General features: G+C 42.3%; 3 protein-coding genes across 8 annotated transcripts in view; all 3 read left to right on the top strand.

Moving 5' to 3' along the window:
- Positions 1–711: 711 nt before the first annotated feature.
- On the top strand, positions 712–8,956 carry mrc1a (mannose receptor, C type 1a). The gene is made up of 30 exons (XM_011607977.2): positions 712–918; positions 992–1,393; positions 1,709–1,882; positions 2,475–2,630; positions 2,701–2,814; positions 3,106–3,246; positions 3,337–3,519; positions 3,615–3,772; positions 3,841–3,957; positions 4,032–4,147; positions 4,229–4,377; positions 4,574–4,773; positions 4,857–4,972; positions 5,052–5,130; positions 5,221–5,365; positions 5,442–5,480; positions 5,611–5,774; positions 5,855–5,919; positions 6,025–6,125; positions 6,209–6,348; positions 6,425–6,530; positions 6,739–6,908; positions 7,027–7,132; positions 7,212–7,444; positions 7,532–7,697; positions 7,766–7,918; positions 7,993–8,109; positions 8,184–8,342; positions 8,419–8,451; positions 8,537–8,956. The coding sequence occupies exons 1-30, from the start codon at positions 849–851 to the stop codon at positions 8,767–8,769; spliced, it is 4,305 nt and encodes a 1,434-aa protein (XP_011606279.2). The 5' UTR covers positions 712–848; the 3' UTR covers positions 8,770–8,956.
- A 1,007-nt stretch (positions 8,957–9,963) lies between these two features.
- Positions 9,964–15,689, top strand: LOC101074941 (zinc transporter ZIP12). 3 transcript variants are annotated; one of them, XM_029843189.1, is made up of 12 exons: positions 9,964–10,536; positions 11,565–11,876; positions 11,946–12,156; positions 12,269–12,414; positions 12,579–12,684; positions 12,835–13,007; positions 13,081–13,236; positions 13,398–13,478; positions 14,263–14,335; positions 14,468–14,626; positions 14,700–14,887; positions 15,027–15,689. In XM_029843189.1, the coding sequence occupies exons 1-12, from the start codon at positions 10,210–10,212 to the stop codon at positions 15,153–15,155; spliced, it is 2,061 nt and encodes a 686-aa protein (XP_029699049.1). In that variant the 5' UTR covers positions 9,964–10,209; the 3' UTR covers positions 15,156–15,689. The 3 variants fall into 3 exon arrangements, with proteins under 3 accessions (XP_029699049.1, XP_003968107.2, XP_029699048.1); XM_003968058.2 differs by having other exon boundaries at positions 9,965–10,536; positions 11,949–12,156; positions 12,513–12,684; XM_029843188.1 differs by having other exon boundaries at positions 9,968–10,536; positions 12,513–12,684.
- Positions 15,690–17,943: 2,254 nt separating this feature from the next.
- cacnb2a (calcium channel, voltage-dependent, beta 2a) overlaps positions 17,944–18,780 on the top strand; it is a 35,654-nt gene continuing 34,817 nt past the window's right edge. For all 4 annotated transcript variants that reach the window (XM_011607981.2, XM_011607978.2, XM_029843178.1 and 1 more), the window contains exon 1: positions 17,944–18,344. In XM_011607981.2, coding sequence (XP_011606283.1) covers positions 18,318–18,344 — 27 coding nt within the window. In that variant the 5' untranslated portion in view covers positions 17,944–18,317. The remainder of the gene's footprint in view (positions 18,345–18,780) is intronic.

The following is an 18,780-nucleotide window of genomic DNA, read 5'->3' as shown; positions in this document are numbered from 1 at the left end:
TGGATGGATGGATGGATGGATGGATGGATGGATGGATGGATGGATGGATGGATGGATGATGGATGGATGGATGGATGGATGGATGGAATCAGAAGCTTTCTCAACAGCATCACATGCTTTCCTGTGACCCTGCCTACTCTTTGCCCACAACACAATGAGCCATCAAAAAGTAACCCCACATAATTAACATTAGAAATGAATCAAATCTGCGGCAAAATATGCAAGTAAGGACAAAGTGAACATCAGATCGGTTTTCATTTCCCACCATAGGAAGCAGGATTTCCTCTTGTCATTGCTCTGTACTTGTCTTGTATCATCATTGTTCTACTCTCACACACCTCCTGGGTACTACTACTCCGCGCTAAAACACATACATCAGCATCATTCTCCAGATCTGAATGCCTCTTGTTTTACAGAGTTGCTTTTCAAATTAATCTCACTGGTTGACCTCTATTGTGTAGCATCAGCTCAGGCTGAAACTCTGCATACACTTCAATATATTTGGTTAATTTATTGCAGCTATTCATCAACCAGTTGGCCTTTGTGATAATTTGCAGAATTTCAGTGATGATCGTTGGTGATCTTTATTTTACAGACACATTTACAGACAAAATGTAACAGCATGTTTCCCCACTTCCTGGCTTGCTACAAAAAAAAAAGCACATGGAAATTGCCGTTGACCAGCCTCGGTTGCTCATGTGACAGGATGTCCATCAGTGTGATGGGGGTGGCAGCATGTCTCCGTAGCTCTATGTCACACACCTTTGCACGCGGAAGATCACATTTCCCATATCTTGAAAACTCTCCGCAGCCTCATCCACCACTTTGAGCAAACAGCGCCGAGGACAATGCTGCCGTGTTTGAGTTCTGCTGTGGTCCTCGGGCTCCTGCAAGTCTTCTGGATTAGTGCAGCAATGGGTATGTGTCCACCTCTAAATATACAAGATCAGTGGAAAACTCATCAAAACTCTGTTCTCCTCTTCTGTTTCAGACACCGGATCTTTCCTGATTTTCAATGAGAACCACAAAAAGTGCATAAAGGTGGAAAGTCCCACCTCGATCACGGTGGCCCAGTGCGATCCGCATGCCAAAGATCAGCAGTTTCGCTGGGCTTCCGAATATCGTGTCCTGAGCCTCAAGCTCCAACTCTGTCTGGGAGCCGAATCCATTAAAGACTGGGTAAAAGTCATCCTCTTTGAATGTGATGAAAGCAGCCAACTCCAGCACTGGGAGTGCAAGAACGACACCCTTTTTGGTCTGAAAGAAAATGACCTGCACTTAAATTGGGGCAACTTTAATGAAAGAAACATCATGATTTACAAGGGTTCGGGGTTGTGGAGTCGTTGGAGGATTTATGGTACCCAGAATGACCTTTGCTCCAAGGGGTTCCAAGGTAAGAGTTGCGGATATGTAGGCTATAAAGATTAATAGAAATTTCTACTAAATAATGTAATTTACACAGAAATGTAACTGTAATTTAAGGGGACTGCAACAACTAGATTGATTAGATCAAAATAATTTGTCCAGGAAGTATTCCTGTCGGTTCTTAGATGTCAGCTGTCAGATGGATGGTGTGGAAGGACTTTACTCCACACAGAATAATTTTTAAGTTTGGACTGAACTGGAAAATAAACAATGTTGCTAAGTTGTTGTCATGTAAACAAACAAAAGGGAAACCCCTAAATCCTCTCATCCTTTGTCTCCTCAGAGATTTTCACACTGGGCGGGAATGCCTTCGGAGCTCCTTGTCAATTCCCCTTCAAGTTTCAGACAAAGTGGTATTCTGAATGTACCAAGGATGGTCGCTCTGATAGACAGTTATGGTGTGCTACAGACAGAGATTATGACATGAAAAAAAAGTGGGGCTTTTGTCCCACTGAAGGTAAGTGCAAGTAACACATAACTAACATTTGCAAGAGTTATCTTTGCTTTGAGGAGGTCAGTGCTGACAGGTCTGGTCTTTGACCCCATCTCCAACAGCAGAGCAGCATTAACGCTTCCTTTCAAGTTGTCAACACAGCATTGTCCTTGTTTTCCCTCTCACCAGCCCTCCTTTCTCCTGACACAGCTCTTAAACTGGGGCAGGAAAGAGAAGATCCAAAGCAAACCTCAGTTTTACGGAATATTTCTTAAGCAGAAAACTCATCATGTATCAATGGATAATCTGCTATGATCCCACATTTGTGCCATCTTTTACTCCTATTTATGTTCCTTTTACTGTTTTATCATTACCAGTAAAGTTCCATTAACTAGCATTCTAGGAATATGACTTCTAGGAATATGACTTCTGCCACCACAGTGACATTTGCAGGATCTCCAGTCACCAGCTAGCATCTAACTACAGTAATGTTCCAGATTAATAACGCAAGCATTCAACATTCCAGAGCGTGGAATTTTAACTAGAATTTCAGCTGCAATAACTTTTTTTAAAATCAAATATTTACATTTTGTCGCTTTGTCTTGGCAACATGCAGGAACTTCAGGCTGGGACACCGACCCAGTCACGGGGGTTCAGTATCAGAGGAACGCACAGTCAGTATTGAGCTGGCATCAGGCCCGGAAAAGCTGCCAGCAGCAGGGTGCTGACCTGCTCAGCATTGTAGAGCTACACGAACAGTCGTACATCTCAGGTACAACGTCAAAAATGTCCATTATCGGGCTTGTTATGGAAGCTTTCAGTGCATGTTTGCATTGATGCAGGGTTGACAGCATTTCTGGGGACATCTCTGTGGATTGGACTAAACAACTTGGATTTTGAGACTGGATGGCAATGGAGCAACGGAAGTCCATTCAGATACTTAAACTGGGCCCCAGGTTAGTGCCCGTATCAAAGCAAAAGAACCGATATATTTTAATTGGTGTTTAAATAATGACGGCATTAAGCCTTGCATGTTTTGGTCACTTACCTAAAGTAGATACAAACATTTTGTGGTTCTTCGATGAAGATTGAGCTTCCGTAGTGCTATAACTGCTTAAGCAGGGTAAAATGGTTAACAAAGAGCTGTATGAAAATATGATTTTAACTTTTAACTATATTTTATATTGAGAAAAAGCTAAAAACATATATCTAAAAATCAATTAACTCATGTATTGATGTTTCACAAGGTCATCCTTCATCACAGCCTGGGCTGAGTTGTGCAACCCTGAATGCTGGAAAAGCCTCAAAGTGGGAAAGCAACGCATGCAACAAGAAACTCGGTTACATTTGCCGCAGAGGAAACTCAACAGAACTGCTCCCGTCACTAAGTAAAATGAAATATACTGCTGGCAATCAGATTTTACGCATCTGCGTCTTTGAATGTGTCTCGATTACCATTTTTTGGCCTCTGTCTTCAGCCAAAAACCAGCCCAGCTTCTGTCCCAATCACTGGGTTCCATATGCGGGTAACTGCTACTACCTGGAGAGGAATAAAATGATGTGGAGGGATGCTCTGGCTGCATGTCACAAAGAAGGAGGAGACCTGGCCAGCATTCACAACATAGAAGAACAGAGCTTCATATTTTCCCAGTCAGGATACTGTAAGTAAAAGTGGTTTAAGGACACAGACAGGGAATATCTTGTAAACAAATAAAGCACAACTGTAACAAGTGCTTGTGCCTTTTCTTCCTCTTAGCGCCAACAGATGTGCTCTGGATTGGGCTGAACGATCAAAGGAACCAGATGCTGTTTGAATGGTCTGATCGCACCCCAGTTAGATTCACCTACTGGCAGAGCGATGAACCGTCTCATGCCATCAACCTTCAGGAGGACTGTGTCCTCATCAGAGGAAAGGTAAGACTCACAACCGTCCAGTAAGAATGGATTCACTGCAACAGTAATAAACAGAGTGGTTGACACAGGAAGGGAGGTGGGTCGACCACATGTGCGAGAAGACGTATGGATACCTCTGTAAGAAGAAGGCGTCCACCAGACCAAATGGAGGCATTCAAGAGGATATCAATCCAGGCTGCAAACTTGTGCGTGAGGCAATTCCCCTTTAAGTAGCCAAATCTTATTTTGGATTCATTCTTACTGTTTTTTTCCCACCCAGGGCTGGATCAGGTTCCACTCTTATTGTTACAACATTGGATCGGAGAAAAAAACATTTGACGAGGCGACCCAGGCATGCTCAGCACTTAGTGCTTATTTAGTCGATGTGGCTGATAGGTAAGATGACACAAAACGAAATTGGGTTCATTTTGAGGTTATTAAGGTCATATTTACACTTATATATATGTTTAAATGCAGATATGAGAACGCTTTCTTGGTCAGTACGGTGGGTTTGAGACCGGAAAAGTATTTCTGGACCGGCCTTTCCAACACAGCTGACAAACACCTCTTCAAATGGACGACCAGAAGGAAAGTCACATTCACCAACTTTAACATAGGCATGCCAGGTACATTGCATCTATCTTTAGCTTTGTGTCAAGATATATGCCATTAAAATTTTTTTTTAACAATTTTAATAATCCATCACATTTTGATGAAAATGTTTGTTTTAATAAAAACATTGGAATGAAAAATCTTCAAAATTGGAAAAAAAAAACAAACATCTGTACTCTATTCATTTACACTGGTGTGCTTTATAAAAAGACAGAAACCAAGGGTGCGTTGCCATGACGACTGGGGTTTTCGCTGGACTGTGGGATGTGGTCAGCTGCAGCAGTAAGGAGAAGTACATATGCAAGAAACCAGCAGAGGGAGTGCAAGTCACGACCGTTCCACCCACCACCCCCCCTTTGAGCTGTGAGTCTGGTTGGACCCCCATTAGCAACAGAAACGTCTGCTTCAAAGTAAGAGAACCAATGCGATCATCCTTAAAAATCTGGAACGGTGTGTCAGATGTTCATTTCTCTTTTTTTAATTCAACATATAGATTTTCAAAAAGTCCTCCCAGCTCAAGAAGACTTGGCAGGAAGCTCTGGACTTCTGCATTGCCATCGGTGGAAATCTACTGAGCATACACAGCCCGAAGGACATGCAGAACGCCCGGTATTATAGTTTAACAACTGGTTAGGCTCAGCTGTGCATTTATCCAAATGAGTGATCATTGTTTCCTGTCGTCATCCAGCTTTTCTTTATCGAAATCTGCGTGGATCGGCCTCAGCCTGAGTGCCAGTAAAGGTTTTGTGTGGAGTGATGGTTCCGCTGTATGTAGCACTTTATTGTTGCCATAACCGTCTTTGCTATACGTCTCAATATAATCTCAAACTTAACGAAGTGTATCTCTAAACAATTAGTCCGAATATGAGAACTGGGGCTACGGAGAACCCAACAACCACAATGACAATGAGCACTGTGCAGAAATCCTTTCATATGGTGGGCAAAACTGGAACGACGTCCACTGTGACACCTACAATGACTGGATCTGTCAGATACGCAAAGGTAAACTCAGATCTTTGAAGGGTCCCAAACCAGCTGTGCCTCTTAGAAAGTCACAGTTGTTATTCTGTGCTTGTAGGTACAACTCCCAAACCTGAGCCTGTCAGAGTTTTGGAAGGTAAGGTATCAACATTAGCATCATAGCATTAGGATTTAATAAATTATGCATGTATTAGCATTGTTTACCGAGCCTCTAGATCACTGGCAGTCTTTTTCTTTAATGCTGAACCATGGGTACCCTTTTCCAGTATACAACAACACAGAAGATGGATGGATTATATACAACCAGACACAATATTTCATCAACAATGAAAACTTAGACATGGAGTCAGCAAGAGACTTCTGCAAAAAGAACTTTGGTGACCTTGTGATCATTACAGGGGAGAGTGAGCGAAAATTCCTTTGGAAAAAGGCAAGAAATTCAAGTTAACCACATAGCTCAATGTCCAAATTACACAAAATAACCTGAGTTGTACCTTTGTCTGCCAACAGATATCCAGAGGCACCGAAGGGCAGTACTATATCGGTATGACTGTAAATTTGGATAAATCCTTTAGGTAAGCCAAAAAAACCCCCAAAAAACAGTATTCTAAATAGGTCTGATCTTTATTACAATCCAAAATCTCAAATGTTAATGTTGCTCCTTTCTTACCTCTATTTAGTTGGGTGGATGGTTCTCCCGTTACCTACACTGCATGGGAAGCCAATGAGCCCAACTTTGCTAATAACGATGAAAACTGTGTGACAATTTACAAAAGCATGGGTGAGTCAGACCACAACATGCAGATTTTGTAAAGTTAAACATTAAATATCATCATTTGACGGCTTCACTGTGCACTCATGCAGGGTACTGGAATGATATTAACTGTGGCAGTGAGCTACCGTCTATTTGCAAAAGAAGCAGCAACTATGTCAACACAACAATGGCGCCGACTGTTGTCCCAACCGGAGGATGTCCTCCAGAATGGGAAGCTTTCAGTGGAAAAGTAATGAATTAACAAAGAATCCAAGTCCTATGTTAAAAACACAGCTTAGATTTTCTTTTCTCACTTTTTCACACAGTGTTACAAGTTTTTTGTGGGGAATGGCAAAAACTGGCAAAATGCCAGGTCACATTGCCTGAACCAAAGAGGAAATCTGGTTTCCATCCTCAATGAAAAAGAGGAAGGTAAACACATGCGTCCTTTGTGGTGTTTCTTATGGACCAGTTCTTTCTAACATAAAAGTTGACCCTGCTTTTTTTCACCATGATCTTAGTCAAACAGGATTGCTTTAAAGAAAAATAATAATTAAAAGTTTGATCAAAGGGAAGCTTGGAGCTGCATGTTGATTTTAATGTAGAGATACCATAAAAACATGAATGGTTCTTTCTTTAGCATTCCTTACAGCCCAGATGGTCAAATACAATGAAGATTTGTGGATCGGCATGAACGATATCAACTGGGAGATGCATTTTGTGTGGACAGACGGGAAAGGCATTTCATACACCAACTGGGCAAAAGGTCAACCATCATCAGGGCCTTCAGGACGTTATTCAGATATGGAGGTTGTTCTTTTGAACTTATGTTTGTTGCATATAGAAGAATAGTTATAAAATTGACATAATAAGTATACAATTAACATAATAAGTATAATTAAACTATTTCTGTTTCTCTGCCTGGTAGCTGTATGATTGCGTGATCATGGTTGGTGGCACCTTCAAACAAACAGGGTTATGGAAGGTGGACGACTGTCATTCCAAACGGGGATTCATCTGTAAAACAAACGTCGGTGGGTAAAAGCACATTACATTATACAAGTACGACCTTCAAAACTCCCATCAGTCATCCCGCCCTCCTCCCCAATACAGATTCCCAGATCCCAGCCCCACCCACAACTGCATCGACAAAGAATTTTTTCAAACTCGGCAATGACTCCTACAAACTGGTCACCCAAAAGATGCGATGGGATGAGGCAAGGAGGCAGTGCCAAGCAGACGATGCAGATTTGGCCAGTATTCTGAATCCCTACAGCCAGGCATACCTCACCCTGCAGATTTCCAAATACAACGAACCTGTGTGGATTGGCCTCAACAGCAACGAGGTAAAGGATCTACCAGCTATTGTCTGTTTAGACATATTTAGTTCTGTAAAAATGCCCTGTAACGTTGTTCTGCTTAATGTTTTCAAGACTGGGGGGAGGTTCAAGTGGGTTGACAGATGGCGGATGTATTTCACCAAATGGGGAAAGAATGAGCCCAAAAGAAACTACGGGTGTGTTTATATGGATGTCGACAGAAAATGGAAGACAGCGCCATGTACAGACAACCATTACTCCCTCTGCAAGAGGTCACCAGGTCTGTCAGCTCCCTTGTACAATAAACCACGGGTGTTGCTCGAATTCCATGTCCTATCTCCTTTTCAGACGTAGCCCCCACTGATCCTCCTCAGCTCCCCGGAATCTGTCCAGAATCAACTAAGCAGAAAACCTGGTTACCTTTCAGAGGATATTGTTACACTATTCTCAATTCGGTGTCAGTCAACTGGGCCCACGCCTCGGTTGACTGTCTGAAAATGGGTATGGAGTCTTAACTGTAATGGTTACATTTTTTTATTTCACCATCTTAATTGTGACACAAACATGTGCATTAGGTGCTGCGTTGGTCAGCATTGAAGACCCTCAGGAGGGTGCGTTCATACACGAAAATCTGGAGCTTTTTCAGGATAGTGCCAAGATCTTCTGGATCGGCCTCTATAAGACTCATGAAGGTGGGCATTCATGAAATGTTAATTTGTCCGGGAAAGCATAAAAGCTAAGTTATTGCCTGTCATCCTTGTTTAAGGGGAGTGGATGTGGATAGACAACAGTGTTGTGGACTACACCAACTGGAAATCAGGAATGCCGAACAGCGACTCATGCGTCGCCATCAGCTCTGAAACGGGGCTGTGGAGCACAACCAGCTGCTCCAGATACAGGTCTTACATCTGCAAATTAGCCAAAGGTAGGCCGCATCTAATGCACCTTTCAGCCCAAATGACACTGTACTGTCAGTAAAAGCATTCATTCCCATCTTTCAGTCGTTGCACCAACAGAAGCACCACCATCCATTGGTAAGTTATTTCCCTAAAGATATGTGTCTAAATCCAACTTCCATGACCGAAATATTAACACTACTTTTTTTTTTTGTCCCTACAGCCAAAGTCATAACGGAACCCTCTCAGGGATCTGCAGGAGTTACCGTGGCTGTAATATTGGTTGTAATAGCTGCGGTCATACTTGTTGGCTTCTTGTTATTCCGAAAGAAGATACACATGCCTGTGTTGGGTGATAGCAATTTTGACAACAAGTTATACTTCAACAACCCCCTTCGAAGCAACGTAGACACCAACGGACTCGTGGCCAACATAGAACAGAATGAGCAGGCATAGAAATCACCATGAAAACGCCATGAAAGCATTGATTATCATTCATTTGGTCAAATACCAGTTAAATATGAAGCAAGATGAACAAATTTTAATTGCTGTAATCAGATTCAACAAGGCTCCTTATGAATATCCACGTCCTGATGCTATGACCTTTGTAAATAGATGTTCAATAAAAGACAATTAATCAAGACAACTGAAGTATGCACTTTTATTTAACACTCCAAAAGCAATGAGCCTCTTGTCCCCAATTTAGTGAATTACCGAGTTGTACATTCCCACGGGATTATGAAGATCCCACAACCTCTTTGTTTTCTAAAGCCAGAGGAAAACAAATGTGTCAAGAATAGTGGTGCTTAGTTTCAGTGCTTTTCATTAGTCTGTTCGGAGTATTTCTTTCCCCAATACTGCCACACTGGCGAAACTAAGTTGCACTTGGAGTTTGACTCAAGTGCTACTTTTAGGATTTAGGGTATGACTCCACCCTAAAACGTAACCTCACATGTAACCAGTGAGAGTTTCATAAGATTTGCTTTTCAAAAGCGTTACTCAGCCAGGAAACAGCTATTAAGTAGAATAATAAGTCAACAATAAGTAAACCCCTGCAAACAGCTGGCCGTCACCATCCGGCACAGTTCTCCATGGCAACCATGGACCTCTAAACGCGGTCAAAGCTAATCCTCAGGAGCTTACTCAACTCTTACTTCTTATAAGAGGTTTTACTGGCAGCACCGACGCTTGCAAATTTCCCCTAAACAATCAGAGGAACTTGTGATTATCCAGCCAGAGGTGGAAAACAAACCCTGCCAAAGCAGCTGACAGGAGATCAGTGGGCCTGAATCAGCCTGTGAGATCTTTCTGGTTGTTCTATCTCAGGTACTGATGCAGCATTTGTTTGCTTGTTGCGCAGTTGCTCTACAGGGTGTTTCAAGATGCTAGAAAGTTTGAAGAGTTCATGAAGAATTCATACAGAATAAGAAAATCTTTCTTAACCTCCCAAACACTTTTTGTGTGGGAGAGATTATTATTATTCACACTGTCACTATTGCACGCAGATTAAACTTCTTGAACTCAAGACTTGGCCTAAAATGAAACACTTTCATATTTTTCTACTCGTGTCTCTCTGTCCCTGTAACACAAAGTTTGGCCTTAATTATAGCTTTTGCCTGGTCCCTAATTTTGCTCAATACTAATTATTTTCCTCCCCTTTCATGCCCCCTTCTCCTTGTCCCAGTGCTCTCTCACTTGCCTGCACTAATCCTTTTGTTGTGGACTGAGAGGCCCATGCTTTGGCTAAACTCTCAGTATTGGAGGAGCTGGTTCAGCGAAGGGGTGCGCACAAGCCCTCTTGTCCTTTCCTTGATCAGGCGTACCTATTATTAACACCTCCCACATCTAGTCTTCTCTCTTTTTGCTCACCTTGAATCAATAGTTTTCTCTCTTTGCATGTTTATAGTTTCTCTCCATCGTCTTCTTGTCTTACCAAGTCCTGAGCAAGTCCCGGGGAGCTCGAGGATACCGGACCATCTGCGTGGGAACATGCATTTGAGGAGCAGCGCTTCCATAGTGCTGCTGCTACTGCTGTGCTTACTGAAGGTGAATGCTCAGGAGGGGGGATACCTGCAGCGGGCTCTCGTGGCCTTGGATCTGCCTTTGGAAAATGATCCGGAGCCACGGCTCCTAAAAAACTACACCGGTGTCCTGATCACCAAGGTTCTCCAGGCAGTGCACTGTGCACAACGAACTGGCACATCTCAGGACATCTGTGATCAGGTAAGGCCTGAGCTGTTTATTGCAAAAGAGAGAACAAACTTAACTTCTCCATCAGCCTACATATTCACAGGATTTCGCTTATTCATTCTGCTCTTGAGATTTAAATATCAACAACAGAATAAATAAATAACACTATAACACTGAGAAATGCACTCATAGGAGGAATGCAGGGGCTTAAATACTCAACCTCGATGCAGTGTTCAAGCTGAGTGGCTTTAGACCTCGCTCAGTTTGACATAATACACGTCATGGAGCGCAGAGGTACTTTACATGTTTGTGTAGGTGGGGGGATAAAAGGATTATGTGAGTCCAGCCTCAATTGGGAGACCAATAGAAAGCAGCAACTTTTTTTTCTTTTTCCTTATTGTTTTCTGAATAGAAAGTCTTCAGTGGCTTCCAGTGCTTACCTGACCCAACAAAAACATACAGGTGTCATTTAAATTATGATTTAATTTGTTCAGAATCAAAGAGGCAGAATGCATAACAGGTAAAAATTGGACAAGTTAAACAGCAGGCCTCTGCCCTGTTTGTACATTATTTTGAATTTGCCTGAGGTCAGAAATGGCTACCTAACATGCATGTTGTGCACGTGCAAGCACTGAGGCCAGACATAAAGTGTGAATAGGCCAGCATGTGCAGACACTGTTCCTGTCTCCCTCTTGTAACTGACAACTTTGCACTGAATCTTCAGAATCATGAGAGCTCTGCCAAAACTCACAGATACAGATGTTCACAAGCGGAGAGCTGTAAACATGTAGCATGCGTCCATCATTGGCTGGGGGGACTGGTCGAGGACACAACGTCCTGAGCCTGAGACAGAGTCACTTCCAGAAATCTAATGTTCTGCCTAGCGCAACAAATTGCAGTGATGCGGAACACAACAGTTGTGCTTGGTATGCTGCTTTTCCCCTTTGACGTATTTCTTTGACAAAACTTTCCTTATTTTGATGTTTTTACACAAACTTCAGAAACTTTATGCAAGATAGTTTTGGGGTGCCAACTCTTTTGTGTTCTTGTCCATGTTGCAGTGCTTGACACAGGATAAAGCGCTCTCTGTGGTAAAGGATGATGGGAAGGCTGACCTCTCCGAGGACGACTACCAGCAGCTTTCCACACTTTTGCTGTATTACGTTGTAAACTTAGAGGACCTTTGTGCTTCACACACAACCGTTCCTTCCTCCTCTTCATCTGAAAACGATCAGTTCTATGTCTTGGCCCTCACTAGCTTGCACCCGGACGAGGATACTAAATTTCTGTCATCCAGTGAAATAGGAAGTATTCTTCAACTCATCAACCAGCACTACCACCCATCCAATCAAGAAACCTCACAGGATTTGCAAGTAAGCGAAGGAAGCATTTCTGTATTGACATTAGCAAGAACGCGAATGAGGATTTTATGTCTGATCCAGCAGTGCGTTGAGGCCACAAGCCTTCTTCAAGATCTGAACATAGGAGAAGATATAGGTGTTGGAGCATCTTCTGTGCCCAAACTGGCTGCAGCCATCATCACTCACATCCTGCAGGGTCACTGTATCAGACACCAGGAACTCCCATCCCCTGCTTTCTTCACCGACTATATCTTTCAAACGCTTAACCGCACAAGTAACCTCCAAATATTGGGTAATTGTTTAAAATTGTTAGTGATGTTGGTTATGAAATAAGCTGACAATTTGAATGTTCATTGTTTCAGGGTATGTTCAAGGTATGTTGATGTTCTGTTCTCTCTGGTTAGACTTGGAGGAACTTCTTCATCAGCTGGGAGTTGGACGAGAAGGAGCCATGCATTTTCATGGCAGGAAGAGGCGGAGCGTCACAGACAGACATCTGCAAGATGGATGCAAACACAACTCTGCGGGAATAACACAGGACTGGGCAGAGGTAGAGTTGGGATAGCGATGCTGTATACAAGAAATACCAGTATCGAACAAACACTAAAGAAATCCTCCTCATGCCTGTGTCTCTCTCAATCTAATTAGATGTGCTTTTCAGCCAATCAACTGGTGGATATTTTTGCTCTGAATCCTCATTTGCCCATTTCCAAGGAGCACTTCAGACAGATTTGCCCAGCCATCATTCAGCAGTTGCTAGGCAACGCTTGTGAGTCTTCAGAACAGAAGAGAATAGCATCAATGCCCACTGCTCTCGAGAGTAAGAGTTCTGACTTTAGACTTTCCTTCTAAATGCTGCAGTTACAAATGCAGCAGGAGCACCTTTATAGTTAACTTCATTAAATAACATTTTAATGATACGATCCAGAATGGGGTTTGTATGTGTAATCCGATACCGTTGTCCTTCCAGAGTATGGCTACAGTACAGTGGCCGTCCTGATCATCACAGTGGGCTCAATGTTTGGCATCTGCCTGATCTTCTTCAACTCCTGTCAGGAGACTTACGCCCTCATCTTGCAGCTGTTTGTGGGTCTTGCAGTGGGGACCCTCTCAGGAGATGCACTCATGCACCTCATACCACAGGTATGAGATGCTGCAACTTCCTGATGACGCTGCAATATGTAAGTAATTGGGGTGTTTTTTTCATTTTTTGAAGGTTTTAGACCTCCATGAAGACACTCATGGCCACAATGATGGACACCCGGCAGAAGAAAATCAGTATCTGTGGAAGGTTCTGGGAATGATTGCAGGAATTTATGCCTTTTTCCTCATGGAAAGGCTGTTTTCATTACTGATGCCCTGCCATAGCCATGTGAGATATATTTTTTTATCTATTGATGAAAAACAAATTGCAGCTTCTGCAGAGAAAAACGGAATCCATCATATAATAACAGGAAGGTGCTGAAGCAGGGGTGCTTTTTTTTCGTGAACAAGCAAGTTTTATCCAGCTTCATGACAATCTTTTGTCCGCAGGGTCATTCCGGTGACCTTCCCTTAGAGCTCAGCTGCAACCACCAGTCACAACGGGGCAAATCCCTCTCCACCATACAGCTGGTGAGTCTCATCCGCATTCTAGCAGTGAAGTGTCCTGAGGTCTGAGGTTGGCCAGGAATTTACAGTCTCAGAGGAAAAAATAAATTCTGAATCATGCCAGAATTTCACTGTATTTAGCATTTAAAAAACGTAAGTTAGTACATAGTCCGCAAGTGTGTTCATATCAGGCGCTTCCGGCTTATCAAAGCCGCTAATCCGATTGTAAGTTGAGCATCACATTAATGGTGTGGATTTGTAGTTTTTTGTGTTTATTATAGCTGCCCAAATATGTGGTCACGGCTCACACGCTGAGTAAATATTTTGTTTCCTCTGCCGACACCGCTGTGGAGTTAAATTAAATTCTGCATTGTTTAATCCGCCTGTTGACAGTTTACTCCCACCCCCCTTCTCCATCCAGGCACTTGTTATAAACAGTGGAGATTTGCTAGAGGGCGCAATGCGTGAATTAAACTGTATACGACAGCATAAAATAACAGTGTAAACAATCTCCTAAATCATCTCTCTCTCTCAGAGCTGGAATGATTCTGCTGGATCCCCGCACGCATTTCGAAACACCGAAATTGCTCAGATCAATTTTCCTGTTCTTATGTAACTGAGGATGAGAGGAGAGGTGAAGAGAGTGAACAGGGGGTGTAGGATGTTGGAGAATGAGAGGCACTGACTCATTCAGAACACACCATATAAGACCTGTATTCTCTGTTAGCATCGTTTAGTAAAAGTTCTACAGGAGTGGAGTTTATTACTATTTTATCCATCAAAATGCCCTCCTAATTGTGTCCCTCAGGGACAGGTGGACGACCTGGAGTCTCCAGAAGTGTCTCCTGAACATGAAGACACAAGCAGGCCTGCACGTGAGAGTGAGTTCCCTCCATTCAAGCAACACAATACACTCGAATGTGACACACTTTAATTACTCGCCTGGCACGACCGACTCATTGTCACGGCCCAAAGACGAGCCGTACCAACAAAGGCTGCCTTTGTGTTCCCAGGACAGGGGGTTCCCCTGCTGGCCGTGATGGTAATTGTGGGAGACAGCCTTCATAACTTCGCAGACGGTCTGGTTGTCGGGGCGGCCTTTTCCTCTTCAGCCGAGACCGGCATGGCGACCACTGTGGCCATCCTTTGCCACGAGATCCCGCACGAAATGGGTGAGAGGTCAGAGTAGTAAGTTTGGGAAGTTTTTCAGTGTCTTAGCTAAGGCCTTATTTCTCTCTCTCTAAGGGGACTTTGCAGTGCTGCTCAGCTCTGGGCTCTCAGTGAAGACTGCAGTACTCATGAACTTTCTCAGTGCTGTAACGGCGTTCGCTGGTCTCTACATTGGACTCTTTGTTTCCTCTGATTCTGATGTACAGCAGTGGATCTTTGCTGTTACTGCTGGGATATTCCTGTACTTGTCATTGGTGGAAATGGTAAGGGGGTGCCATTAAAAGGACAAAGCAGCTGGGATTATATATTGCTCAGATTAATTAATAAATTAATTCCCCCAGACATATTTGTTTGACTTTCATATGTTGCGGCTTTAACCGTGCTTTCTTTCTGCTTTTCCAGCTCCCAGAGATGAACCGGGTAAAGACCGACAGGCCTTACCTCATGTTTCTTCTTCAGAACCTTGGTCTACTGATGGGCTGGGCCTGTCTCCTACTCCTTGCAATCTTTGAAAATGAACTTAAATGGTAAAATTAGACCCGTTGCCATCGGCAATTGCCACTGTTCTGCTGGGAAGGTTTAATCCAGGCAAGTTTGGATGAGCCAAACACTTTTCAAGCTTCAGGACACCTTCAGTGACTTTAGTGCCCCCAGCAGGACAGGGAATGTGGCCAGAAACAGCTCAGGACCTGCCTGGGGGAATATTACTGTCAGTATTCCTGAGAACTTTTTGTGCTGGCATTAGAAAATCATGAATTATGTGCAAGTATTTCCGGGTCCACAGGAACAATGTTTTTAACCTTAATCACTTCAACTTCCAGTTTTAACCTAGTTGATAAAGGATGGGCTGAAACATCAACATTCACATCATTCTGCACATTCCGTTTCTTTCTGCACGTTTGTCATGATGTTCTAATGAAGCACGAGTGGTTTAATCTGGATAAACACTAAATTAGCTGCGTGTTAATCTTTTTTATATTTTGATTTATTTATGTGTTGTGTGGTATTCAATGACACATTAACATTTTTCCTTAAAAAAGTGAATTAAAAATGTCATTTATTCCATGTTCTCATCACATTTTTCTGTAAATCAACAACTATTTACAACAAAAACTAATTGTCATCTTAAGCCTGTCTTTCATCAGACAGCATATTAATTCAAAATAACTGAATTGTATTTGCATTGCAATGCATGCCAAACATGTTTTCAAGAAACGTCTTAAGAAATTATACTTGAATATAATAGGCAAGACTGATTCAACAGTGATATCCAGAGGCTGCTGTGAACACATTTATATTTAAAGCCCTGTGGACAAACGCTGCTGTCTTTCAGCTTCTGATCTTGGAGGCAGTGTTCTTTGTTTTAAAGGCCTCTGTATGATCCAATATGAGGGTGCTTCCACCCACCTGAGCTACTTGTTCTTTTCATCCTCCAACCTGGGTGACTAATGCTCGCTTTGGAAGACAGAAACTCTGGAACGATCCGGCCCACGCATGCTCTTCACTGGCCAGAGAGGGCCCGCAAGAGGAGGTGGAGGAAGTAGAGAATGTGTTGAACAAATCAGTACCACAAGATAAATAAACACACAATAAACCAACTTAACTGTACGTGAAATAGGATTTGTGCAACTGAAAGGAGAAGTGGGCTGCGGGGCTGAGATGTGGTTTCTGGCCTTTTTAAAAGAGCATTTCTATGCTGTTTACATTAATATGGTCATGCAAAACATGGACACGAGCTGCTTCGCGCGAGGCATTAGTTGCAGAATGGTGAATTCAGATCCTGAGCTGACCAAAAACCGCTGAGTGTCATCACATCAGAAAGAGCAGACATTTCCTGAGCAAACAATTGTAGGAAGTCCGTTGCCACTGATGTTGTGCTAGCATTTTTTATGTTTTTTTTTTTTAAGGAAAGCATCAGCCAAGCAGTTTGTGTGTAAATCTACATTTTTGCACCAGAGGTGCAATCTGGTGCATAAGCCTTTGTTCAAGGAGATTACCGGCAGGATAAAGGAAGGAAGGGCTCTTTATCTGGGCCACTCTGGTTTCAACAAGTATCCTCACTTGATCATGAGAGAACCGAGGGAAGAGGGTCACAGGGGTTGACAGAAATGCAGGAAAACCCGAGGAAAATTCAGCGATTAAACAGGAAACATAAATGTGTTTTCACCTTGATGAGGAAGAATCATTTGAAAGCAATGATCTGCACATGACCAAACGACATGAGATGGATAAAGACTTAGCACAGTTGCTAAAACAGAACTTTTTATTAATGTACTGTAGAAAAATGATGTAGATGATTAAATCTGATAAAAATATCAAATTAAATTTTTAATTTGATAATTAAAAAACTTAACATGCAGGAAGAAACTTTATTAAATGTAGCACAATTAGCCACTTAGCATCCACATACATTATATTTTAACATGTTCTGTTAATCAGTAATTAATCCACAATACAATCCCCAGTGTGTTGTTCATATTGTGCCGTACGTGAAAGCTAAAATATAATGTTACAGTTAAAATCAGTTTGGAAGCAGGTTAAGTTAAAATAAAGACTGACAATGGGACATACTATTAATCTAAATCAATCTATTAATTATTCTAATATTAATCTAAATAGAAAAAAGAAAACAAATCTATACTTCTTAGGCAGGCACAGATGACTGTAAGCAACTTTTGGTAAAAAGGGAATTGGAGAAATAGTGAAAAACCAACTTTATTGGCTCTAGTTTATTTTTGGATCAAAAGGGGGGTTTATTACGCCACTAGAGGGCAATAATGACTCACATACTTGAAAACTATGAAAACTATTTAGCCCTGATCTGAATCGAGAGGCATGCAGAGATGCAACTATTCTGTTCATTTTATCACAAGGATAACAAAAGATGTACATAACAAAAATTATTCCGTGTCTTCTTTGTATTAAAACCTATATCAATCCCCTGACGTTTTCTAAATAAAGGGACTCGATCCAGTTGGAATTACAGTTGCAATTAATATCTAAAAATACCCCACAAATGTCACTTTGATTCTTTTTGTTCTTTTTTTTCGTAGTAACGTTTTTTCACAGCTTCGCAATCAAGCCATTTTGCAGGTATAACTGATTATACAATACCATTACAGGGAAGATGTGCTGAAAATGGAGATTAATTGCAAAAGTTAAAAAAAATAGCCAGGTGGGGTAGAGGTTCTGTTGTTCATCTGTGCGCGGTGGTGCTGTGGGGAGGCAGTGTTGGCGTTGGATGAGGGCGCAAGGAGCAGGGCAGCTCTCCACCAGTGTGGGTAGGAGGGCAGTGATGAGGAGGCTCTGTGATGCTGAAGGCTATTGAATATAATATCCGAGAATTCGAATGACCGTCATCAACACGAACCACAGGGAAGCTGCTCCACTAACCTCTTCCGCTCAGGCTCCTCCTTTTTGGATCTCCTGTCTCAAAACTTGTGGTGCCAATCTAGCGGCGACAGCAGCAGCAGCAGCAACGGCGCGTCGGTTCGCCTCTACCGGTCACTAGGTTTAAAAATAATAACAGCATTCGTCACAACAACGATGGAGCGTCATAGCTTTTGCCTCAGACACAGATGTAGCATGTACATAAGTCCAGAGTTCTTGTCGATTATAAGCTTTTAACAGATGGTGTAATGGTCGTGAAAGCTACTCTTGAAAGACGAGCCTCAACATCTCTGGAGCAAACACATGGACTCGCTGGAGCATACGTTACAAGTAAGTTCTTTATTTGTACAAACGGCATAAAAAAAGGGAATTTAATTATTCATGTTTGACAAAAGTTAGCATGCTAAAGGTCCGAACAACTTTCACCTGCCCTCAACCTGCCCTCTGATTGGACGAGCCGCATACGTTACGTAATACGCCGCACGCGCCAGCTTGACCGAACTGTAACAATCCGTGTTTTGAACAAATATGCGCTTAATGTACAATCGAATTATTCTTTGTCGCTGTAAAGTTAGTGTTTAAACATTTTACTGTTGTTCCTTTCTTTGCTCATTCTGTGCAATTATGGACTCAAATCAGGCGTCGATGCAGCCAAAAGTTATATTTATCAGCGTAAATTGTCCGAAAGGCTATAAGATTAGCCACAGATGTTCTTTACACAACTAATAACATGATGTTGTCAACATACATTAAAAACAGCCATGTT

This window comes from Takifugu rubripes, chromosome 10 (genome assembly GCF_901000725.2).
Source record: "Takifugu rubripes chromosome 10, fTakRub1.2, whole genome shotgun sequence".
In the NCBI taxonomy this organism is placed as follows: domain Eukaryota; kingdom Metazoa; phylum Chordata; class Actinopteri; order Tetraodontiformes; family Tetraodontidae; genus Takifugu; species Takifugu rubripes.
Note: the sequence above shows the minus strand (reverse complement) of the source record. Positions and strands in the feature narration are given on the sequence as shown.

Coding starts and splice junctions, on each gene's coding strand:
- mrc1a (XM_011607977.2), top strand. CDS start 849: ATGCTGCCGTGTTTGAGTTCTGCTGTGGTCCTCGGGCTCCTGCAAGTC. Junction 5,920..6,024: donor AATTTGGATAAATCCTTTAG/GTAAGCCAAAAA, acceptor ACCTCTATTTAG/TTGGGTGGATGGTTCTCCCG. Junction 7,133..7,211: donor CATCTGTAAAACAAACGTCG/GTGGGTAAAAGC, acceptor TCCCCAATACAG/ATTCCCAGATCCCAGCCCCA.
- LOC101074941 (XM_029843188.1), top strand. CDS start 10,210: ATGTTTATAGTTTCTCTCCATCGTCTTCTTGTCTTACCAAGTCCTGAG. Junction 11,877..11,945: donor AAACCTCACAGGATTTGCAA/GTAAGCGAAGGA, acceptor TGTCTGATCCAG/CAGTGCGTTGAGGCCACAAG. Junction 13,008..13,080: donor TCATGCACCTCATACCACAG/GTATGAGATGCT, acceptor CATTTTTTGAAG/GTTTTAGACCTCCATGAAGA.